The sequence below is a fragment of the Harpia harpyja genome, chromosome 11 (assembly GCF_026419915.1).
Source record: "Harpia harpyja isolate bHarHar1 chromosome 11, bHarHar1 primary haplotype, whole genome shotgun sequence".
Lineage (NCBI taxonomy): Eukaryota > Metazoa > Chordata > Aves > Accipitriformes > Accipitridae > Harpia > Harpia harpyja.
Genome location: NC_068950.1, coordinates 44639968 through 44665496, shown reverse-complemented (window position 1 = coordinate 44665496; position 25529 = coordinate 44639968). Strand labels below are relative to the sequence as shown.

The 25529-nt window shown below is 39.8% G+C and overlaps 1 protein-coding gene across 5 annotated transcripts; it reads left to right on the top strand.

Moving 5' to 3' along the window:
• The first annotated feature begins 4182 nt into the window (after positions 1–4182).
• Positions 4183–21402, top strand: DEPDC1 (DEP domain containing 1). 5 transcript variants are annotated; one of them, XM_052801979.1, is made up of 12 exons: positions 4183–4287; positions 5062–5327; positions 6004–6154; positions 7362–7480; positions 7907–8037; positions 8359–8406; positions 11687–11827; positions 12341–13192; positions 13814–13986; positions 14967–15143; positions 15420–15605; positions 18803–21402. In XM_052801979.1, exons 1-12 carry the CDS (start codon positions 4240–4242, stop codon positions 18941–18943), a joined length of 2433 nt encoding a protein of 810 aa, XP_052657939.1. In that variant the 5' UTR covers positions 4183–4239; the 3' UTR covers positions 18944–21402. The 5 variants fall into 5 exon arrangements, with proteins under 5 accessions (XP_052657939.1, XP_052657937.1, XP_052657941.1 ...); XM_052801977.1 differs by having other exon boundaries at positions 12314–13192; XM_052801981.1 differs by lacking the exon at positions 12341–13192 and having other exon boundaries at positions 18803–21401.
• Positions 21403–25529: the final 4127 nt, after the last annotated feature.

Sequence of the window (25529 nt, the reverse complement as noted above, 5' to 3'; positions counted from 1 at the left end):
GGAAGTGTTCAAGGCCAGGTTGGATGGGGCTTTGAGCAACCTGGTCTAGTGGAAGGTGTCCCTGCCCATGGCAGGGGGGTTGGAACAAGATGATCTTTAGGGTCCCTTCCAACCCAAACCATTCTATGATTCTATGATTTATCCTACTTGTTTGTTTTGGGTTTTCTACACTACTGCATAAAACCTCCCATCTAAGTAGCTTTTTGTACAAGCTACTGACTTTACTGGTAAAGTTCAGCAGCAGTAGAAAAAGATATGGTTCCAAAGATTCCTCTTTTCTCTTGAATTCTGACATGCACATCTTCATTATAACCTTCACAGGCATTCTCCTCTATTCTTCTTCCCACACCAATCCTTCCAAAAAGTGTCTGTACTATCACTATAAAAGTACAGTCATTCCATCTCCAGAAAGCAGCAAATCAGCTGAAATGTTTTTATCTAAAAGCTGCTAAATTCCACAGAATTGCTTTTCTAAGAAAAAATTTTATTGTAATGAAATGATGGTACTCACTGCAATTTGTCTTCAATGTGGATTTTTCCCCCAGGCACATCCTGCCTGGATTAGATTCTTTGTCTACAAAATGTTGCTTTTATAAAGTCTGTACTACACTTTAAAAAAAAAAAAAAAAATCCACCCCTCACTGTTTAATATCCTCAAAGAATGATGCATAATGTTCTTGGTGGCAGGGAGGGGGGGGGGAAGTTTGCTTAAATGTTTCATCTGGAAATGTAAACAGCTGAGTTCTTACCTTGTTATCTCAATGTCACAATGAGAACTTTGTGTTAAGGACTCACATCTTTCAACTGTTATCCACTTTTATGCTTCTTGTTTCATTTCACTAAATATCAGGCAACTTGTTTTGCCTACTGTAAGTATAGAAGCTGTCCCCTAAAATCGAAATTTAAAGAGACATGCATGAAAGAATAGCAGCAGCGCATTAACAAAGCATGCTTCTGAAATCTTCACAGCACTTTAAAAACATTGCACTGGGCCCCACTCTTAGCTTTCCTACTGGCTGTGCTTACACCAGCAAATTCAAAGACTTCAATTCATCATCACTGCTCCTGATTGTCCCAGCAGCAGTATTGTCACAGCTGCTATTACAATCATATATGCTTTACCTTACCAGAGATCAAAAACAACACCTAGCTGTGGTAGAGAGAAAGTCATAAACACAGGGACCAAAGAAAATTCCTGCAGGGTCAACTGTTGTGTCTGGTTTGGGATGTGGGCCTGGTATCTGTGTTGTTTTGGACCCAGGCTACTGAATTTTCTTCCACTGGAAGCTGAAAGAGCGCAGTCCGTGCAGGGCTGGCACACCAAGTCCTGCTCCAGGTCTCTGGTCACTGCAATGCTTCCAAGGAGAAGAACACCCCACTTACAGCATCTTCCTCACAAACCAAGGGGAATATGTATTTGTAAATGTATACGTATTTGTATTCCTTAATGACAAATACAGAAAGCTTATGTTACCACTAGCACTCTCCACAATCTATTCCCTTATGTTTTAAAATCACTTTCTATTTGAACTTAAGGGCAAGAATGTTAAATCAGCTGCACTAAACCTCAGGAGATCATCTTCAGATCTTCAGGAAGCAAGTACTTCCGATTAGCTTTATTGCTGTGTCTAAAACCAGTAAAACAAAGACCTACAGCATATACAGCGCACACCTCTTCTGTTTAGTAACATACACAGTGAAAAACAATCCAGAGGGACAGCCATAACCTTGATATTTTAAATGAACTCTATTAATCTCTATTTATTTTACCTTCTACTGTTACTAGAAGTAGACACCAACATCAATTACAAGGGGAAGCAGAAAATAATGCTTTATTTTTCCCATTACCTTCCCTCATGTGTTTTGCAGAACTTTGTATGTGAAGTTACACTGATGTTAAGCTGAGTTGGTATTCATACAGGTACGCACTAGGTATTTGGTATTCTCCAATGAGAATAAAAGAAAGGAAAACACTGAAAAATAAGGAATTGTATTGTAAAGCCATAAAATTAGCTGTAAGAACATTCTTAGCAACCTGAAGGTACCCTCCAATCCATTTTGAAAGACTGCTTATATTTCCAGTTGATTGCATCTATTCACAACTGTGTAGTGATAAAAATATGGAACACCTGCCTCTGTGTAGTCATTTTGCTTTAAGTAGGGAAACCTGCAAGCAAAAGTAGACTTGAAATTGAGTTGTAAAGGCAGAAAGAACTCTTGTAGTCTTTGTCTGCTAGGAAATTAATTAAAACATTGTAGGCTACAAGAGCATAACACTGCTTACACTAGTATGCGGAAGATGGACTATAATGTTTCCCAGATTATTCCAATTATCACTTTTACTGTATTTGCCAGTCATGTCCCTAAAATCTCTTTATTTGATCTAAGATATGAAGTTTTACAAAATGTATTAGGCAGTAGGTTGAATGCAAATACATCAAGCAATATATTTTTTTTAATGACCTGAGAGAAGGAGTATGGGAAGTAATCCATAGTGAAACAGTTGTAGTCATCACTTTCTGCAGGTTTTACTTGTGGAGATTTCCCTAAGATAATCAGTAAATTGATTTATACTCTTGAACAGGTTTAGAGCCTGGGTCACTGGAAAAATCAATACCACTTTCTGTCTTGGCAACCGCTCATCAGGCAATTTTGTTAGAAAGGAAAACAGGAGGTGAGTTGTTCAAGTATGTAAGTGATGAAGAGCAGCTCTGAAGTTTTTTAATCTAGTGAGGGAACACACATCTTTCTTCTAATCAGATGCAAAATGTAAGTCAACTAACACAGCTTCACTGAATTTTGAATTGTTTGCTATACTGACTCATAAGTCAACAACTGCTGGCTTACCAGCAGGTGCTACAGCTCACAGATCTGACAGAAGTTACTAGGAGCCAGCTTTGGCTCCTGCAACTACTGCTACTACTTTCTCAAGCACATAAAAGCAGAATAGCCATCCCTCCCTTAGCAGGGAATGTAGCTGAGAAATTGGTTTCTTCAGTGCTGGGTATGCTGGGAGGCACCATCTAGGTGGCTGTGTGTTTTGGTGCTTTGGCTTTCTATTTCTGTTCTTTTCCCTGGGCTGCAGCTTTGGGTCTTATTGCTTCAATCTGCTTGTTATGCTGGTGTGTTTTCTCACAGCAGTGATGTTTTTATCCCTTCTTATAAAAGTGTCTGAGGTATTTGTGTGCCTTTATGGACTATAAAAGAAGTTTAAGTGATGAGCCCAAATGTCTGAGCAATAGATGGCTATATCAAGATGAGATAAAACACTCATGAGGTATTTACAGCTCCCAAGCTGTAAGTATATTTGGTCTACAGGCCCTGAGAAAGAGTATGCTTTAAAAAAAATGGCAAAACCCCCAAACCTGCAAATGCTATGCTATAGCAATGGTTGTTGGGGTTAGTTTTTGTTGGTGGTTTTGGGGTTGGGGTTTTGGGGGCGGGGGGGGGGCTGCTCTCTAGTATACTGTATCTGTAGGAAATTGACAGGATGAGCCAGGGTAGATGAAAGAATGTGCTTTCTTCTGAAAGCCGTTAGCGTCTGTGTTCAGGCAGTTCTGTGTAAGCTATGTGCTAGTCTCACAGGACCTAAGAAACACGTAAACCACACCTGCCTCTTGAAGCGTTGTCTGTGAAAACGCTCTGAAAACCGAGTTAAGTCGCGTAACACGAGTTGGCTTTTTTTCCCTCATCTTAACAAATGACCAAGGTGAGCTTCTGAGAAGATGCAAGCTTTTACGCCTCTCTTCAGGACTGACCTGTGGCTGTTTCACGTGCCTGTACGTGGCTTCTACCACACTCTGTACTGGCACACAAGGCGGGAATCTCGGCCCTCGGCTGAGGGGTACAGCCACCGCCTGAGCAACTCCCACGCAGGCTGCGACACTGAGGGACAGCTTAGCTCAGTCGATGTCACAGGGAGAAAACAGTGAATTAAGGGCTTGACGAATGCCACACTACCTCTGCGGCCGCCTGGGCGACACTAATATTCCTATTCGGAGGGCGCAGGACCTACGAGGCAGCACCCTCCTCCCGCCTTGCCTGAGGCGGCGGCCGCCGCTTCCCCTCAGGCCGCCAACGCCTGCGTCACGCCAGGCGGCACGTGCCCCCCCCCCACCCCGAGCTCGCCCAATCCGCTTCCGCGGGCGGCTCGCGCAGCGGATTCAAACGGCGGCGGCCGTTGGGCTGCGCGGAGCAGGGCGGCCGGCCGGAGGGCGGGCGGGCTGCGCCAGGGACGAGATGGAGGGCCGGCCGGCCGCCCCGGGGCCCTACCGCGCCACCAAGCTGGTGAGGATCGGCGGGCTTGGGGGTGCGGAGCTGGCCGGGGCGGCCTGGCCGTGGGCTCTGGGTTTTACGGGCTGCGCTCCGTGCGGGTTTGTGGGGTGGGAGGAGGAGGAAAGGGGGTTGCTGCCGCGGGGCCCGGGCCTCCCGTCAGCCCGGGCCTCCGCCTCACGGGTAAGGCACAAATTAACATTAACCGCTGTCACCCAACGTAAGGGACCCCGAGACCCTCCCTGGTTAGGGCCTGCGGCGGTGGCACTGCCTTGCGCCTTGAAAATGGGGTGACAGCTTAGGAAGAGGAGCCCGCTAATTATAGCGTGTCACCTCATTTTGTGCGAGTAAATAGGGAAGGAGGAAAATACTTTAAAACTGGTGTTTATGTACTCTGACAGCTGGATTCAACTCACGTCTGAGCGCTGCTCCAAATTTGAAGGTTGTGGTTTGACAGTGCCTCAGGAGACGCAGTTGATGTAAATGCTGGGCATGTGTGGACCAGGTCAATAAAACTCGTTATGTTTGTGAAACTCTAACCTTGTTTTCGGTTACAGAAGAATGAGATAAAAACCCAAGTGAAATGTCTACGTGTTCTTTAATCTGAACTTTAATGTTTCTATATTAATACTACTACTACATTATTTAGTGTAACTATCAATCTTTGTTAGTATTAATGTTGTGTCTTCATTTATATGCTTATTAATATAATATTGCTTTAATTGATACTTAAAATGATCAACTTCAGGCTTTAATCTCACACTCTTTGCTGTTTTGTTTCCCATGCAGTGGAATGAAATTACAAGGTATTTCCGAGCCGGCATGCCATTAAGGAAACACAGGCAACATTTCAAAAAACATGGAAGCTGTTTTACTGCGTCAGAAGCTGTAGAATGGCTCCATGAAGTATTAAGGAATAACAGTAACTTTGGTCCTGAAGTTACTAGGCAGCAGACTGTTCAGTTATTAAGAAAGTTTCTCAAGAATCATGTAATTGAAGATATAAAAGGGAGATGGGGATCTGAAAACTTAGAAGACAATGGTGCGCTGTACAGGTACTGCAGTGAAGACCAGTTAAAAGAGCTCTTCAGGTTGAGAACTGTATTTAAAAATCTGAGTGCTCAGATTCTCAAAAATATCTTGCTTTGAGTTGAGCAGTTGGGCCAAAAATCAATTATTAGCACCATTTTACTCCACTCACTGTTTTACTTTACTCCGACTTTCAGTATCAACCATATATCCTGTATGCTGAGGGCTGTTTCCATGCTTTTGTCTAGCCAAGTTTTTCAGTGGCATGCATGCTACACTCAAGTGCTTTGGAGGGGAGCCAAGGGGAATTTACTGTAGCAGCTGCATGCTGTGCTACCAGTCCTGTGTTTACTTCTCTTGTACGTTTTACAGAAAGTCCAAGTGGGAAACAGTCTTTCCTAAGTCATTAAATTAGAGGTATTAATGGCCCTCACTTCTCAAATTCTGCTCTCAGTGCTGTATAAATATTTGAGTATCTTCAACTTGACTCTGGAATCAAGAAAAGTAGCCCAAAGCTAATTTATAGTATGAAAATGTTAAACAGTGTTCTGAAGAGAAAATTTCACCATCTTTTCTTTTTACTTTCCTGAATCTTTTCTCACTCTTAGGGAATTACACTGATAGGGTATGGTTTTCGTTAAGTGACTTCTTATATTTTTAATCTATTCTAGATGTATTTAACATCTCTCCTATTCCTTACAGATTTCCTTCAACATCTCCAGTTAAACCTCTACCAAGTTCATGTCCACCAAAAGAGAACTTGGAAAACTTCTCTAGAGACAAAGAAAGACTTTTTAAACTGCCGCATTTATCCAGGAGAACTTTTAAAAAACATGAGTTCCTACAGTCTCTGGTAATAACTTACCTTTCTTACATAATTGTAGTTGCTGTGTAATTTCTTTATTCTTGAAAAAAGCAAACACCCAGAAGCAATTGTCTTTTAGTGAAACTGTCCTCTTGTGTCATCTTCCCTTCTAGCTGAAAAAATGTATTGGTAGGTTCTTCTAGATAGTGAAATAGAACATTTATATTGGTATTATAGAAAGATGCAGTTATATTTTATAATGAAGTGTCTTGGTGACATGTGCTGTTTCTCTTCTTGCCTGTACAAAAAGAAATTTTGCTAAATGGCCTATAAATATTCAAGCAAAACTGTAATGCGGCATTTTTGAAACTCTGTCAGCAAGTGAAAAGGATTATGCATTTGACAGGAGAAATTAAGTATGCTCTTAAACCTGTAAGAAGCTGTTTTCTAATCTTTGTATTGGCAATAGGTTTGTTGGGAAGGGAAATTAGGGTAGGAGTGTCGGTAAAGTGTTATCGATGCAGCCATGTTACCTAAGCAGAAAGAAAGGTCATTTGACCCCCCATCCATTGTAGTATAGGGCTAATTTTGCATCAATATGATCTGGGATTACACAGAGTTTTAATTGTATATATATGTGTAAGCAATTGAGCATCTTGTGTCATCAGTATGGGAGGTGTTTTTGGTTTCTTTTGGATTGTTTTGTTTGTTTTGTCTCCTTCAGTGCAGAGTTATGCCTGCTACAGTATTTTAAAATATTAGGAGGACTGGAAGGTGGAGTTCTAGAAATTATTGGGACAATATGTTCCTGTTGAAACTTAATATGTTTTTTTTCATTTAGGACAAGTAAAAGGCACAAATTATTTAACTGTTCTGCTTACTTTTTGAAAAAGATTCAATGTGAGTGTTTAGCCCTTTATTCTTTGAGATTTGGGGGTGTGTGTGTACTTTCTGAATTTAGATTGTGATCCTAAAGGAGAATACTTCGCCTACAAATACATTTGGATTTGATGTGTTTCTATCTTTTAAATTGCTGACTTCCGAGTTGATTAGGTCTTTTCATAGTGTCTTTTTTTTTGCTTTTAGTTGGGAATGCTTACATTTCAGTGCTGAGACTGTTAAGGTTACTCCCTCGATCATGTTTTAGAATTTAATATTCTGCAGAATGCCCTAGACTTTTGAGAACAATTTTTACTTAATTTTGAATTATCTTAAGAGGCTTGTTTATCTTATGGTAGAAACCACTCATTTTCAGGAAAACTTAGAAAATACAAACCCAGATATAATAGAGGAAAACAAGGAAGACATTCTGCATAGGAAGGAAATAAGCCACGAATATGTGCAAGAAACTTGGAGAAATATAATTCTAATACAGTAAGTAATAAATTGTAAAAAGTACCTTCTTGTATATGTGCTTTGGGCATGTAATGGCCCAATCAAGCTTTTGGCTTGCAAATTTTAAAATTATGTTTCAGGTTTAATGTTTTTTACTAACTATTGTTTACATATGCTTTCTCATGTATTTATTAACATTGGATTGTTGTATTTAAGAAACTTATTGAAATTTATTGTTGCTTGTGTTGAAGTATATTTCAAGTATCATAGATGCTTGTTCTTAATGGTTTTTGGTGTTTGTCCCAGGAAAAAGTGTGTCCTCAAATTGTCCTTCTGGAAGTGTGAATTTATTAAACAGCAAACTAGTTTATCAAGTAACTGGTGTTTGAGTAGTACAGAAAGAACTTGTTTTCATTCATTACTAGCAAACCTTTTAGACAACATCTGCTCTTTTCCTCCCCACAGTTTGCAAACCATTTTAGGCATCCCATCTTTGGAAGAAGTCTTGCAGCCAACACAGATAGTTCCTGAGTATGTCATATACAATATGACTAACACAAGCAAACATGGTGTTGTTATTTTGCAGAACAAATCAGGTAAGATTTTGTTTGTTTTTTCTGTTTTTGCTTAAAGATTCTGTATGGTGCATTGTAACAAACAGTAAATTATATTTAAAGTAATATGTTTCATGGTCTTTTACACTTTTTTTCCAAACTAGAGTACAGTTCAGTATGTTTGTCTAGAAGGTTTTGTAAGTGTATTGCATTCACACTTAGATTACACGTGTGTAGCAATATTTTAAATTGGTTTTAAATTTGATCTTTTATATTTATTACATGTGTGCCATTATTTGTATTAGTTAAGTCTTTTTATGTATAAATTTATGTATAAATACTGTACTTGTTTGTTTGTTTTAGAAGACCTCCCTCACTGGGTGTTGTCAGCTATGAAATGCCTCGCATACTGTAAGTCACTGAATAGCTTTCAAGTTCCAGAAACCTATTTTGAGGTGAAAGTGAAATATACTTGCGTGTTAATGTCAATTGTGATGTTTCATTTTGGAAATCCAAATAATCTAAGTGCCTTGATCTGTTGAGAAGGGATGAAAGCAATGCATGGCAAATTATTGCACAGAAATGTAACCTAAAAGAGTTAATGCATGTTAAATATGTTATATTTCAGGCAATCAAGATATCAGTCCTTTACCAGTCTAGCTAGTTATCCTGCTTTTAGGTTGCATTGTCTGACTCTGCATATGAATTTTTGGCAATGTGAACAGATTAAATTAGTGGAAGAAGAGGGGTTTCGGTGTTCCTTAATCCATGAAATGTACAGGAGAATTAATTAAACTCTAAGCTTTCAGTGGAAGCATGCTGTCTGAGGCCATGAAAAAGTTAAGGACTGTTTTTTACACAAATAATTCCTATTAACAAAGAGTCAGGCAGGGAGAAAACTTGAGTGGTTGGGCAAAACCTGTGTGGTTTCTTCTAATGCAGGTTTTCAGAAGTAAAGGGCCTTTCCTTTTCCAGTTACTGGCTTTGAGCTGGACTAAAACAGTTCCTGCATCTCATATTAAACTGGGGAGGCCAATTCACAGAAAACCAGTTGTCTTAAAAGAAATCAAACAAAATTTTGCAAAGGATTTGAGACAAAAGCATGCTCTTGTAGTCAGCTTTATTACTAAATTTGTCATGAGAACAGAAGGAAGAGTTCCACTCACTTGTCCTTGGATCCTGGACTTGGAGTATAGCTCCTCTGGTACTTCCTTATCTGCTTCCCCACCTTTTTCTTAAACTGTCTTTAGAAAAAGCTTATGCTTAAAACCCAGTAAGATACCTTTATAGTTCAGCTGTGGAAAATGAAGGCCTTCAATGCCTTACCAATCACTGTGTGGCAGATGAGATGGATTTTTAAAGTCAGACATTTTAGCTGTTAAATGTGCTGTGTGACGGAACTGAACTTTCATTGTTTGCAGATGGAGAGTCAGTCTGCATGCCTCCCTTGTTTTGGTATTAATGTATGAAATATCAAGCAGCGAAACTGAAAGTGGTTATAACTTACAGAAAGCCTAGTGCTTCTCTGTTTTGTTTTCTTTGTGTATCTGCTTAAATGTAAAATTTAGTAAGGCGTGATGTTAAATCTTAAACTTCAGAAAAGAAGCATCAGTTACCTAAGGCATCAGTGTTATGTGTACTTGAGCAGCTGCCTTGGAATTACTGGGAATGTATTTACTGTGGAGTAATACAATTAACACAGGTTTTCACACATGGAGGGAGTGGGGGAGTACTTCTCAGTGAACCTATGAAGTTCAGTTTTTAATGGCTCAGTCTGATGTGGATTCTCTTGCTAATAAAGGAGTGGTTTTGTTCTTCAGCATGTGCTGTAGCAGACCTGTGTGGTACTAATTGCCTTTTTCCTTTACAGTGCCATTGATTTTTATGCAGCTTCACAGAATCTAACTGCCTTTGAGGCTTCCTTTGTTAGATGTGTTTGAAATTGTGTTACAAACACATACAGATCACAATTTGTAAGCTTTGCATCTCTATGAAGCAGGCTTTGAAAAGATTCTGGAGAAGCAGAGGACAATTAGACTGACCTTCCCCCCCCCTCCCCCCCCCCCCCCGAAAAAAACCCTGCCTCTTTAAATGGCTAACAGGGCATGCTAGAGTTAGATGAGTGCCTCAAATGAAATCACAGATGATGAGCTCTTTTTATATGTGTGCTTGCCCTGCTGTTTAAGTCTTGCCCCGATTCCTGGCAATCTCCTTCATTGGTTCCCCTCAAAGCTACAGTAGCTATAACGTGGTTGGATGTTGTTTATACATCAGCATATATCTCTAGCTGCTCAGTGGAACTGTGGTAGGGGTCCATGCAGGGTTAGTGTGGTTTCAGAAGTTCAGTTTGCAGCATATGCACTTGTGAAAATGACACACACACCCCTTTTTTTTTTTTTCTCTTCAACATGACACTTTTTCTTCAGCTGCATTCCCAAATATATAGAGCCTCTTACCTGAAGAGCACTGTTAGGTAAAGCAGGACAGGGAAGAGCTTGGTGAGTGGATTTAAATCAAAGTGGAAAATATAGCTGAGCACTGGTCTTTGAATATTTCAATACCTTAATTCCCACATCAGTCCTGTATTTAGAACTGATAGGTCTTTGTATTCATGAGATGAAAACTGCAGGCAACCTTTCTGGGTTTTTTTGAATTCTCAATTTCTAATTTGAGTGGATTAGTTCAAGTGGAGATTTTATCTCTGCATCTGCTAGCTGTACTGTAACCAAATGATTAAGGCAGTAGTTACTTTGCGCAGTGAAAACTAAAAATATGTATACTGGCAGGGGGAATACTGTTCTACTATATATATATTTTAGTGTAGTAATGTGATTATGATTATAAAGTTTGATCATATCAAAAGTTAAATTTTCCTTGGTTCCATGTGTAATTAAAACTGCCATCTCCTAATTCATTAAAATTGGCTTTTTAAGGTAGCTTATTTCATTTGTAGGAGTTCAGTGGAGTACGATAACGTTAGGGTTAAAAGATCTATACAATGTCAAATTTTATTCATACCAGGACCCCTTTCATTCATTCTCTTTCTTGTCTGTAGCAACACGGTCAAGGTTTATTAACCAGATCTCCTGGATTATTGGATTGTTTATCTGTCCAATTCTGAAGAGAAGATCCACCATGGGAGTAGTGGTGAACAAAACTTTCTCTTGGTGAACCGTTTGAATAGAGGAGTTGAAAAGAGGAGGTCCCCACAAAGGGAGAAGATGCTGACCAGCTCTGTTTGGCCTATGCGTAAAGCAACATGTATATACATTGGCGGGCTTCTCAGCACACTCTTCCAAGTTGGTCATAGCATGAGCTCCTTGATCTGGAAGCTAGAGCTCCCTGTGGGAGAACTGAGATTACTGTAGTTTGGAAGTTTGTGATTATCTTGCTGAGGAACCTATAACGGGTATAAATGAGTTTTCATTTATTTTCTTGGTGTGGAACAGCATGTTGAAACTGAGCACAACTCCTCAGTGGCTATATAGAATATCTTATGCTGGTTTTGCTTACAAGTGGTATAGCGCTGAACTAAACTAAATATTTGTATATTGCTGGCATGATTCTTTTCTTGTAAAACAGTCATTCCTACAAGAACAAACTTATGTTCACTTTTTAATTATTTTTTTTTTAATAATGGAGTTGTGAGAGTAAATACTTTTGTGAACTTTCTTTCTTCACCTCTTTTTAGGGCCTAGAAATAATGACATGAGCCAACCAACTTACAGTGGGTTTGAACGGGATGTATTCAGAACGGTTGCTGATTACTTTCTCAATCTCCCTGAACCATTACTTACTTTTGAATACTATGAACTTTTTGTTAATATTTTAGGTATGTATGAATTTCGAAATAATCAGTGCAAGCTATAAGTTTATATCAACTGGGGAACAAATCTGTAATTCACAGCAGACCTTGACCCCCTAATCTGTATGGCAGCTTGAACTTGAGGAAGATCATCAATCCTATAATTCTGTATTACAATATTAACTGAAATGCAGCTCTGTCTCATAATATCCTATATAAATTGCTGTCTGAGCTAACGTTCTAAATATGCAATAACCATAATTTAAAAATATGTGCTTGTTCTGCCTGTTCCTCACTATTGCAGTGTTAACTTTATTCTTGCCTGTTGGTTGCAGTTATCTTGTTAGATTGCTTTTGGACTGAGCTAAATTTTTCTTAGGTTTTACTAACTGAGTCAACTATAAATTAGTGTCTTTATATTTGTTGTCTTCTCTGCTCAGTTAGCAACTTTCTTTCTGAGCTTGTTCATTTTCATACCACTTGCATCTTAACTTATATTTCATTTTCTGATAGTTATGTGTGGCTACATCACAATTCCAGATATATGCAGTGGAAAACATTCTGTCCGAGATGAGAAATGTGACCCACAACCTTCAAAAACTCTTCACTTGAACTCTTTCAAGTCAACTGAGTGTCTTCTTCTAAGCCTGCTTCGCAAAGAGCCTGACAAAAAAAAGAAAGACTATGAAGCTTCCAGGAAGTCTTTTTCAGAAGAGCTAGCTATTGAAAAACAATGTGCAAAGAAATTGCAGCAATATAAACTGACATGTAAACAAGGTAGTGCTGATAATCTAATAGGAGGAAGTTGTCAAAATCTTTCAGGTTTCAGGAATGAACAAGATCCACCTCGAACATTTAGGACAAGATGTTACTCTTTGGAAAGAATTGGAGATGCTACTTCAAGTGTATGTAATAAAGGAGAAGCTGATTCCCTCAGGCAAAGTGATGTGAACACCATCCTGGGCACAAGAAATGGAAAACAGTCACTACCGTATGAACATAAAGCTAATTCTGTATTGGGGCTTGGTTTTGATAACACATGTCAAAAACAAACCCATGGTATCAAGAGAGTGTCTGCCTCAACTCTTCAGAATAAAGAGCTATTTAATGAAAATCACGGATCGAAGCAAATATGCAGGTCTCTGAGTTTACTTGGCAAGAGGGACTCCAAAAGTTGCGCTAGCATTAATGTACCAGTTGCTGAAATCACAGTAAAGCCAAGGTCTCAACTTTGTGGGCAAGGAAAACCAAATACTTCTGGTGTGGCTTCTTCAGTGGACGTCAGGACTGAGGTTTCTGATACCACCGTCAAAAAAAGACTCTGTAAAAGTACCACAGAACTCTCAGAATACTCTTTCACTCACTCTTCTTATATGTTGACTGGCACGCAAAGTAAGATGGCTTTCTGAAGCATGTTGTATCGGCTTATTGCGTTGTCTAACTAATCTCTGCTTCCTTAATCTTTGGCACTGTTGCTAGGTTTTTTGATATGCATATAACATCACCTGTGGGTTTTTAAAAAAAAAAAAAAAAAAATTCTGGTTGCTACATTGCCCTGTCTAAAGGCAGTCTTTCCTACCTCTGCTAACAAATAGTAGCATGTAGTATCTTTGGAGTCTTAAACTTGATGTGTCAGTAATTCACCTTTCTGTTCAGGTAAGTCATAAGTAATTCTGACCTAGACACTGTTTAAGAGTGAGGCAGGGCATTTGCACAGACCTGCCTGTTGAAGGAGATGTCTTTTTCCAGTCTTTGAAACACGTTTTCTGGAAATACTTCTGTGAATAATGTTAGTATAATTTCTTAATTGTACCAGCAGTTTATCATACTGAAGCAAGTTGAGCGTGACCACACAAAAAAAGGCCACGTAACTTTATCTACTATGTTACAGCTGATTTCTATGAAACATAGATTATTGTCATTGAAAAAAAAGAAATTTCTGGTACTGAGATAAAAATATCCTGAAAGTTTGTTCAAGTCTTAATGACAGCTGTCTTTATAATTAACTTGTAGATCTCCTTCAGCCTCATTTAGAAAGAATTGCCGTTGAAGCACTACAGATATGTTGTTTGTTGCTTCCGCCACCAAATCGTAGAAAGATTCAGCTCCTAATGCGTATGATCTCTCGGATCAGTGAAAATGTTGATATGCCACGACTGCATGATGCAATGGGCACGCGTTCTTTGGTAAGAGAATGATGAGTGCAGTTATATCTATTTTTTTAAGAATATTGCTGAAGTAACGCTAAGAATGCTAGCTGTATTTCGTACTTGAGGTTCTTGGCTCATTGCAATTAAATAGTGATTAACGGGCAATTTTTCATGTCCAGAATATTTACAAAAACCTGATTTGAAGCAAGTGCTTTCTTGTCTCCATCCTAATATATTTCAAATATTGGTGTTGCTTTTGTGTAGTTTGGGAGGAGAAGGGAAATAATTTCTTAAAAGAGTGCAAATGATTGTTTAGTCTGATTTCTCACCTAACTGCCATTTAACTTAAAAGGTGTTGGCAAAGTGTCTGTAGAAAACCTTTCTTGGGCTAAACACTTGCGTGTGTGAAGTTATGACAAAAACAGTTCCACAGAAGTAAATTGATTGCCTAGTGAGTTTAAAGACTAGCTTTCAAGGTCTGAGTTCAAGCTTTCATTGGAATAACTAATGATTTTTTGTCAAACAAGATGAGGTAAAACAGCAAAGTATCTGCACACGCTAATTTAAAATAAGCCTACTAAAAGCTGGAAATATGAAAGCTGTAAAAATGTTTTTTTAAAGCTATTTAAAACTGGATCTTGGTGTGCATTAGGTCTTGGTTAGGTTGGCTCTGCAGGTTTTTTTTATCACCTCACTTGTCTCAAGATGACTAATTGAAGATGTACACTTTTCTACAGGGGAAGACTTTTTCTTATTATCACCTCTTTAAATATGTATTTCTTAATTGAAAGTACTGTTCAATCCAAAAAAAGTACAAGTCTAATGTTATAAGAAGCTACTTTATTTCAGATGAGGAAAAAATTATAATTGGTTTTCTCCCTCTCTTGACCAGTGGTGCAGGCAAGAGAGATTGCAATGAAAGTTGCTATTGGAGGATGCATTGTGCCACTTGTGTAGACTGGAAAGAAGGCAAATCCCTCAACTTCACGTACTAATGATCTGCTAAACACTTCTAGATGATACAGACTTTTTCTCGATGCGTGCTATGCTGTGCAGAAGAAGTAGATCTTGATGAGCTGCTTTCCACACGATTAGTTTCATTTCTAATGGACCATCAACAAGAAATATTTAAAGTACCAACTTACCTGCAGGTTGCAGTGCGAGATCACATAGAATACGTGAAGATGGCTCAGGTTGGTGGCATGACAGAAGTTTAAGTTCATTTGCTAATTGCAAAGTATTTGTTACTTCTGAAGGTGGGATGGGAAAACTGCAAATAAACCCACTATATTTTGAATGTAAACTTTTATTAAACGGTTGGTGCAATCATGGATATTAGCTACGTTATAATGTTTTGCGACTCATGATGTCGCTGTAAGTTAGTATGCTTGGATGTTTCTTGGGTACCTTCTTACTGAAGTAGTACATAATCATTTGAGTATATGCAAACCTTTCAACTCTTGTTTCAGTGCAAATATCCAAAGGAAGAAATTTGTGCCATATTGCCAACATATTCATACTGCAAACAAATAACTCCTCAGGAGTTTGAAGAACAAAAGGTTTCTACCTCTCAAGCTGCAGTGACAGAGCTCTTGGAGAACATTATCAAAGATAAAAACCTGTCTGTAAAAGACAAAAAGAAAAAGTTAAAACAGGTAAGAAACTTGGTGGATATTTCTTCTGCTTCTGAAAACACCTTTTTGAAGGAAGGATCTCAGTCACTAGACCCTGGTACAGAACAAGAGCAGAATGTTGTTACATTAGAGGGTAAAGAAGCTTGGCAGAAAATAAACCCCTCTGCATTCCAGCTTGTCCTCAGATATCGGAGGGGCTAGGGGTGGCTAGGTTTAGATTCTGAGTGATGCCCAGTTTGACACTGTAAGTCCGGTCATGTTCAATATATTGAACTACCTCAATCATGGATACACGAATAGCGCAATGTACTTTCAGTCTAGTCGTGTTCAATGAACTAACATGGCCAGACTTAAGGAGCTTGGTCGCATTCAGTGAGAACCCTCACAGCTAGATTAATAAATCGTGCAGTTTATTGAAGCAACAGAAGTACAGGTTCTTTTGGAATGCCGGTGATAAATACACTGTCTGCAAAGCACATGCAAATAATAATACAGTCGACTGTAAGCACGCTAAATTATGGAAAAACTCTGTAGAGATTTCTGAGTTTCCCAGGGAAGCACTCGGTACAACCAAGGGTTCAAATCTCACCCAACAGGCGTCCCTGTGGGAGGGAAGAGAGGTTCAGCCTGTCAGCTGATCCCAGAAATCAGTGATGTCCTCCTGACTTGTCTATGATGGTGTCTTCCCTAGCACTCCTCCTCTCTAAAGCCATTTTTATACTATTTTCTTATTTTTAGGTGGAGCTTGAGTGATTCTAGTCATACATACCTTTATTATGATTGGTGTAAAGTCTTCTTGCTTTACTTCTGAAGGTATAAGCGAGAGAAATTCAGAGCGCATGCTCAGTGAGGAGTGGTCGCACCTCGAAGGCGGGTAGCCTTTGGGATGGAGGTGTGTTTTGGTATTATAATGAGATTATAATGAGCGAATTTCATCCAGAGGACATGACCGACAGAAAATGGAAAACTGCTGGTTCAAGGCTGGCTCAGGATAACAACCGTGCGGTTTATCAGTTCCATAGGGCCATCCAGTTCCCGTCCCTGTGATGATATCGCAGAGCCTGGCCGCAGTGTTTCCACTCCGCTCCACCTCCCGTGTTGTTTCTCAGAGTCAGCAAACCAAGCTCCCCTGGTGTTGCTAACATCTAAGGTTGCAGGTTATGTTGCTTAGGGAATTATTATGGAACAGATTCCTTGCATATCCACTGCATTCCGCCCTGGAGGTTTACCTTCTCTTAAGAGGTGGGCATATCAATAAGTCAGCTCCAGCAATCATTTCACAACTGTATAGAGAGAAATGCGTGTTTTATAGAAGAGAGCTGTTTAATGTGTTTTGACTGTGTGCTCTGATAGGGATTTTAAAGATAGTGTCTAATACAGCATTTGATACTGTCTGGCAGCAGTGGTGTTCAAATAATGGTTTAAAACCAGTATAAAATTATTCTAAGATACTGCTTTCCATTACATAATGTGTGATAGAATTATAGCATGGTTTCTTGTGGTGCACTGGCTGTACAAGTTTACTGTTAAAATGCTATAGATGGGCTTAAAATCAATAGGCGATAAAAGCAGTGATTTTTTGCTCAAGCTCTATCTGTTCACAGTTCTAAAACATTCTTTTCTGTGGACTTAGCTTTGTGTTTTGTAACGTGTATATTGCTCGAGATTATCTGGTGCTTCTATGGCCTACTAACATATTGCCTAATACTAAAGCTAAAATACAGCAGTTCTGGCAGGATTTAATACTGGAGGGTTTTTTCTTTTTTGGAAAACCTTTGGCAAGTATTTCTGACCAATTGAATAGTATTGTACTTGTCCTAGAATCTCCTAAGCAAGTCTTGTGACTCAAATTTGAAAAAGCAGCTTTTCAGAGCAAGCACATTTCTTTCTCTTTGGTGCCCCTCCCCCAGCTTCTGCAACACTGACTTTCATATGTGTTGTGAAAACTTTCTGGTCCTGTAAAAGCAAAGGCTGGACTTTTGTTCAAGTTCATTAAAACTTCCTGCATGTAAAGAAGAGTACTTACAGTCAATTAAAACTTGGAGTAAGCAAGCAGTAAGAAGTGATACACAGCAGCACTTGAAGCAGGTGAAGTGGGGAGAAAGGAAATAAACTAAAATCCTCTCATAGTAAAACTTGAAGTACATACTTAAATTTTGGTGAGTTCCCACCAAAGTCCAGAAGCAGCTTGTACTGCAAGGGCCACGTGTTAGCAAAGTTTATTTTTAAAATTTGCAGAGCTATATTGTTATAGTCTTGCCATTTGTGTTGGGATAGCTGGTGATGTGATAAATCACAACTCTTTGGAGCAGTTATTCAGTTTTGATACTTTGAATTGGGCAAGCCAAATACATGGCACGCACTAGAGGATTAGGTCCAGCTTGTATCAACACCAGAAGTTACAAATGGTGTCATTTTCTATAGGTTGAATCAATCAGCAGAAAGCTGTGGCTGATGCATAGGTGTATGTACCATTATTCCTTCCTGAGGCCTTACACAGGAAACAGGCAAAATGTCAAAAACATGTCTCTGAAGCCAGATATTTTTGTTTAGCTGTATATCTGCAGGAATTGAAAAATTAACTCCCTTGGTTAAGTATTAAGCTTTCCTGAGAGAATACCTTCAAAATCTGCTGAACCTTAACTTCCATTTAGGTAAAACATTCATCATTGTGATTCTTGAAAGACAGCTTTCCAAGCATAAACAGAATAGATGCCAATGCTGGCTGGACAGCATGGCTTCACACGGGTAGCTACCGTGCCTTGCTTGTGGGGTGGAATGCTGGTCGTGCTGTTCAAACCGTAAGCAGCGTTGCTGTTACTCAGCTGATGAACAACACGGTGAGCAACTGCAGACTGTCATTGCAAACGGAGATCCAGGCAGTTAGAGCAGTACGGTGTTTGCTCACAGCGCTATTCCGCTCACAGCAGCTAAAAATCCTTGGGAATAAAATGCGATTAGAAGCTTTTCTCATTTCAACAGAAGATGAAGTGCCTGACAAAATTTGTTTGACTCATTGTTTATCAGTTGTGTACTCATAAGCACAAAGGGCCACGGCTTTGGTCAAGTGTCACGGCAGAGTTACTTTACATGCTGATAGCCTTGCTCCTCCTGCTGTTATGCATCCTCACAAAGTGATTCATGCTCAAGCCCTGCACAGCTGGAGTTTTTGGTGGAGTCTGATATTTTATTTCATTTTTTGTTTTTGTGCTTTCTAGTTTCAGAAGGAATACCCTTTAATCTACCAGAACAGATTTCCAACTACAGAAAATGAAGCAATGCTATTTGATAACAAACCTACCATCAAACAACCAATGCTTAGCCTAAGAAAACCAAGATTTCGTAGCCTAAGATACTAATTTCACCACACCTCAGCTGCTTATTTATTTTGTGGATGTATGTATGAATGATTTGCCAAAGGGCACTTTCTACAGAAGTTTGATGGTGGCTGTGTGTGTAGAAGAAAAATGTTTACATGGACACTATGCCAAAAGGTGCCAAACTAACTTTTTTTTTTTGTGCAGATAACTTTTGAATGACTGCTAAGAGAGAAATAAATATATATCTGTTTACAAATTATTACAATATACTATGCTCAGTAAAATAAATGTGAAAATAAGCATGAAGCTATTAGTAACCAAAAATTTATATATGATTTTCATATGGGAAACTAACGATATGCATATTGTTGTAACTTCTTTAACGTCTATTCAGAAGTTTGTGCTGTTTATTATAGTTTGTGTAGGTTTTTAAATGTCTGTATGTTATGAATAAGTGCCTTCTTTGTATTCCTAAAATACTTGTCTTTAAACAAAACAATGTTCTTTGAGTTTGGGACTAATTTAAAAGTTGGTTCTGTTGTTTCCAAGGGAGCCAGAAATTCACCATAAATAAATGATAGTCTGACTCCATAAAATACTTCTGTTCATCTCATCTGTAAAATTCACATAAGTTTTTTGTATACTTATTTATATTAAAAGTCTTAGGTCTATTTCTGACATTTTCATGGAAAATTTATTTTGGATCTATTGCTATACTTCTCAAAATAATAGAAGCGATGGATGATAACATGCAGTGACAACAAATAGAATCAGAATGCACTAAACTTCGCTATTTTGTTTCCACAGTTAGGGGTTTGCTTGTTAATTCTGATGGGGCCAAGGCTCCCCCACAAGAGTATAAATATGCATGAGTATTTCTGTGAGAGAACAATTCAAAGTAAGTGTTTTCTTAAAGGAGGTCCCAGTTTAATATTTAGACAGATACCCTCCAGGCAAAAAACTAAAAAGTCACAAGCAGCGAATGGTGTTAGTGTTGAATACTGGGCTTGGAGACAAATGGGTGCTGTTCTCTCCTGTATTTGCATCCATCAGGAAAGAAGCCTGAAATCCTTTTTTTTGTTTTCCCAAAGAGACACTAACAGAGTGTAGGTGTAAAGCCTGGGCACTCAAGGGAATTTTAAATAAGACTTAATAAAAAAAAATCCCTTTCTTCTTAACAGGGTAAAAATAGCGTACTATAGCAAAAAGATGGATGAACCTTTAAGGATTCATTGAAACATTGTTTATATTAAAAGTACTGTCACTTTGGAAAGAAGTCATGTGGAGCTATAATCAGCCAACATGCCAAGCACGAGCTCTGCCATGAGACCTATGGCTATTGCTGCTTGTAATCTAGAAACAGAACTGTTATGTACTGGAAGAACTTCAAGTTCTGGGTATGATAAGGTGTTTTATAGAACAAGCCCTGCGAGTAGGAGCACTAATGGATCTGCCTCTCGCTCTCAACACAATTCTCTCGCCACCTTGTCCTCTCAGTCCAAGGAGAGGAGAATGTGACGTGGGAGGTTAGAAACAGTGCTGGTAAGGGTGTAGCTGTATCCGTGGGCAGTTAGAAAGCGGGGAGATCAGTTGAGTAATGCAGCTGAACTGACAATTAATTTGATATAGGGCAGCTAAAGGTCCTTGGAGGAAATTATGCCATGTAAAATACAATTTCTGTAAATTCTCTTGTTAATAACTAGTACTTTTTATAAATTCCAATACTGTGCCAGAGTAAGGAACAATGTGTATCTCCTTTAAGGGCTGGCGGCACTGGACTTTGTTAGCTGTATATATGCAATTCAGGGTCTTCAATGTTTACTGTTCACATGTTGCTGTGCTTGAGCTTCTCGGATCAGTCTGGTCACTTGTCAGACCCACAGTCCAAGCTGTGACCTGTCCCTCGCATAACCTAAGCTGATATTCAGGTGGACTTCTTGCTGCATAATGCTTTCACGCTGCTCTTCAGTTAAAGGTTTCTTTAAGCTCATATCATCACAATGAATAACGTGCCACACACTGAAACCATTCTGCATTTGGAACGGTGCCAAAATTGAGTTTTGTTGTGAAGAATTTGTGTCCATGTTACGTTTCAGTTGTAATATTGCTTCTAGATAAATCTTAAACTATCTGCTTATTTGGGCTGTATTTGCAGAAAAATGGAAGGGATACACTGCTAGTGTTGGATTGCAGAAGAAGGTATGTTTGAAGTCCAACTTTGTTTTCACTTTAGGGTTTGGGGTTTTTTTGTTAAGCAGTTTTGTGCTTTATGGAATCAGCTATTTTTAGAGAGGTGAGTGCTTTTTCTTTGTGTGAGCTGTTTGGTTGTCTGTTGTCTTATTCGGTTGTCTTACACAGTTCTGAGCTGTGCAGTGTAGGCGTATCATTTTGCTTTGTCACGTCTTGCCTGTTCTAGGACAAGAAACTGAATTGTTGTTGTACCTGCACATGCAGACTCTTACAGTAATTGTCATAAGAGCAGTCATTAAAATTAAAGCAAATCTTGACTACTCACCTCTTTACCTGGTTTGGGTTTGTTTGGGTTTTTTGGCATCTCCTGGGGAGGCTCCATAATACTCTTGTACAAGTTCACGTGCTGTGTCGGATACTTTAGTGTTATGAATGAGGGTCTTGGTTGAGAATTGTCACTTATATTTGACATCTTGGTACATAATTGCTATGGTCTGCAGCCATGGGACTGCACTTCAGTTCTCTCAGGTTCTCCTCTCCCTGGAAAAATGAGGCAAAACCACCTTTCTATTCTGCATCCAATACTTAATTGTACATATATATGCACACAATTATATATATACCAAATTAGTCTTATGTTAGCTTTACGGGGCGGGGGAGCGGGTGTTAGTGCAGAAATTTACTTTCAGTTAACTGAGTTATATCTGGCACAATACATATTTTGCAATATATCATTTTGCTCTTTTCCTTATGAGGAGGAAGGCTTTGTAAAAGAGAAACCAAGATTAGCCTGGTTTTAGCCTGTATTAGTAATGCTTTAATGTCCTGTAGATAACTTTACACTTGCATAGCAGGTGACAGATGTTCCTCCTCTGTAACACCTGTAGTCAACTGCTTTGAAAAATCTAGTACCTGCCTAGACTTGCTTCTAATTATTCTCAACCTGTTAAGTGTTGTGTAAATGCTTTATTTATTTATGTGTTCCAGTTAAGCAACTTATTAGGCGAGAAGCTCGCACTTCTTAGGATTTAGATTTCAAAGGACTGCCCTCATTATTCAAACTTCTTGATCCATGTTATTTAATGTTCCCTTCTAAGGTTTTGACAGAACTTAACAAAAACGTGAATAAATAGGCAAATTGACTAGCTATGGGACAATTAAAACATTCCAAATGAATGACAGATACAAATTTAACTTTCATCTAAACCTTTCTTTGAGCTATCATTTTCACTTGAGTGAAATTTTTTACTGGAAGCTTTTTGTATTTTTTTTCTTTAAGTATCATACTGCAAAAACTACCAATCTGTATGGGGAGCAGTTCATCCAAAGTGAACTTGCGGTCGCCTGCAATCTGTCAGTTGTGTACAAGGTGGTGTAGCGGAATTGCCTGTCCAGGTTTGTTCTGAAAACTGGCACTGCAAGAAGGACTCATGGCTGCCTTACGCTGACTCGAGAGGAGAAAACGCTGTCACGGCCCAGCACTGAACCATCCATGCTGCTCCTGAGGATTCGGACTTAGGCAATGGTTTTACTGGGCTGAGACAGTAGGGTGGGGTGGGCGAGGGGCTTAGTGGCTGGTTCTCAATTTCCAGTCTCTCCTGTATAAAAGACTGTGTGTACTGTGTTTTTTTAACTTCTGTTTCATGAGAATCAGGCTCATGTAAACTGTTTAGACTTTTTTTTTTTTAAAACCTTTATGTTGGTTTGAGTATTTTAGTTCACTGGAATTGGACTACATTTATTTAAAAACATGTTCAGCTGAGATGTAATTTCTAGCACTGGTTAGTTCTCATGAATAGTCTTGGGCAAATGAGAAGCTGTTCACTCAGCATGTGGCCAATTCAGGTGCAGTCACAGTAGGCTATTTGGGTGTTGAATATGTACTTACTGTTTTGCATACAGAGATCCAAAACTCTCTTCTCTTTTGCTTAAGTGTTTTAGAGCTATTTCTTGAGATTGCCATCTGCAATACCACCTGGTCAGCTGGCAATCGGGGGTAAATAGACTTGTTGCCTCCCTTTTGTGCACAGAAAGGCAGGATGAGATGCTGGTGCTTGTGCTTAGCAGCACCTTTTTTGCTCATCAGTGCCAGTAACTCCTTTTTAGTTGTATTAGTTGCAAGGAAGAACAGTTTTTATAATGCTTTGTTAGGTTATATGCTGTTCTTGGTGTTAGTGTGAAACCAGACAAGTCGCCTGGTCTAGTGCTGGCTGGTGTGCAGTGGCATGTGGTGATTCCAAGAAAGCAACTGGTAGAAAACAGCCAGGAGGTTACGTGCATAAAATGTTAATGGCTAATCTCAGTGTTAAGTCATGATGCAACTGTGTACTCCAAATTTAACTGCATGTGGGCAGGAGACAGACAGAAGTGGCAAAATTAATACTTTTAAGGGAAGGGGGGGAAAGACTGAAAATCACAGGATTGTAATTTTGGTGGGAAGGGACCTTCAGAGGTCATTTATCGTAGAATCATAGAATAGTTTGGGTTGGAAAGGACCTTTAAAGGTCATCTAGTCCAGCCCCCCTGCAATGAGCAGGGACACCTTCCACTAGACCAGGTTGCTCAGAGCCCCGTCTGACCTGACCTGGAATGTTTCCAGGGACGGGGCATCCACCACCTCTCTGGGCAACCTGTGCCAGTGTTCCACCACCCTCATCATAAAAAATGTCTTCCTTATATCTAGTCTGATTTACTTCAAACCCTGTTTAAAATGGGTCTAGCTAAATCGGGTTACTCAGGGCCATGTTGAGTCTCGAATACCTCCAAGTTCTGCAGCACAGACTGTAATAGCGGAGTGCTCTTTGAATTTGATCTTCCCGTACCAGTCTAAAGCATCAAGACCAAAGCTCTCTGAGAGAGCTGTAGGGGCTGGATGGAGGCTGCCCGTGGTGGCCATCCTTCTTCTAACGCTTGCCGCCAAGTCAGCGGGGCTGGATCCTGCTCGGTGCTGGTAAGATGCAGAAGGAGGAAAATTTGGCTGCTGGTGTGTGGGGCCAGCGACGTTTTTGGATCTCTGCCTCCTGAGCCACTGGAGGAGGATGGGGCCTGGGGAGACGCTGGCACTGTGGAAACACTGAATTTTCATGACATCAAAGATTAGAAGGCTGTTTTGAGTCCTTATCCTGGGGTTAATTAAACATCTCGATGTTATTTGCACTGCTAAGAGGCCTTGAGTTTGCACTCAAGTTTATATTGAATATATTTATTGCTAGGATGCTTCCGCAGACATTACCATATAATTACGGTTGTTTAACATGGAGGGTTAACGGGAGGCCTCAGCCAAAGAGCTCACGAAGGCTCAACTCCATATGTTGTTTGTGAGTTAAAAGCCTTAAATGAACCCTCAGTCCAAAAAGGAAACAGTGTATCTTGTAAAGAGGAAACAAATAAAACCAACACAGAAAGAAGCCAACCTTTCACTTAATGGTTGTAGTAGCAGATCGAACACGGCAGGGCTGTTTAATGTCCAATTTTCTCCTTTCACCAGATTTGATCGCTGGAGCCCAGCTTCTGTTTGTATGGGAAGAGTACCCGAAGGTATGTGGTATTACGAAATGCCTTCATCCTGTACCACAGGGGGGGAGAGCAGTAATCTTCCTAATCTCGTTAATCTTTGAAATTACTCTTTACAGCACCATTGTTTTCATAAATGTCTACTCTTACTAGAGGTGGTTTCTTAAAGCAATCTTTGGGCCATCTCTGACAGTGGCTGCTGTGCTGCGTGTAAAACAAACGATCGGGTTTGACATCTTTCTGAGCCTGTAGGGCTGTTAACACCCCATGTAAAAATACTCCTTTATGTGCATTAAGTCTTAAGAAATCTGCATTTACGCAGCAACTAGAGCTGCTGGCGTGTGCCCCTGTACTGAAACACACTAAATAAAACAAGTGGTAGGAGAGGGGAGACGATGGCCGTAAGCAGACGGCGATGTAAGAGCAGCCATCGCGGATGGTGATGCTCCCTGATGCCCTCCTGGCTGGTGGGTAGGGGTTCGGTCTCGCTGTCCTTGTACCAACGTGCTGAAGCCTGCAAAGACAGCCTTCCACAGAAACCCAGGATGGAGGAAAAAACTGGTGGCTGATGCATACGCGAGGTAGGAACGATGATATTTGACACTGACATCTTCTTGTCTCTCGGTGTCTCTAATGTCACGTCACTCCGAGATGAAGCACTGATCCTCGCTTTGCAGGCACCGAGGAACGCTCTGTTACACGGGATCGAGATGCCTTTGCGGGAAGGAGCCGTTTCTTGCTGCCCTCGGTCCGTGTCGGGGCTGGGAATGTCTCCCTGCGGCGCAGGGCACCGGTGGAGAGCCGAGTGGCCGTGCCAAGTGCCCGGCGCGCCTCCAGCGTGCTCCGTTTCACTCCTTTCTGGTTTGTTTTTTTTGTGTGTGTGTGTGTGGTTTTTTTTTTTTTCTTTGTAATCACTTCTGCT

Bases quoted from the DNA above. Each gene is read 5' to 3' on its own strand.
- DEPDC1 (XM_052801977.1), top strand. From the start codon at position 4,240: ATGGAGGGCCGGCCGGCCGCCCCGGGGCCCTACCGCGCCACCAAGCTG. The intron at 5,328-6,003 runs GTACTGCAGTGA...TATTCCTTACAG, and splicing joins GACAATGGTGCGCTGTACAG to ATTTCCTTCAACATCTCCAG. The intron at 6,155-7,361 runs GTAATAACTTAC...ACTCATTTTCAG, and splicing joins ATGAGTTCCTACAGTCTCTG to GAAAACTTAGAAAATACAAA.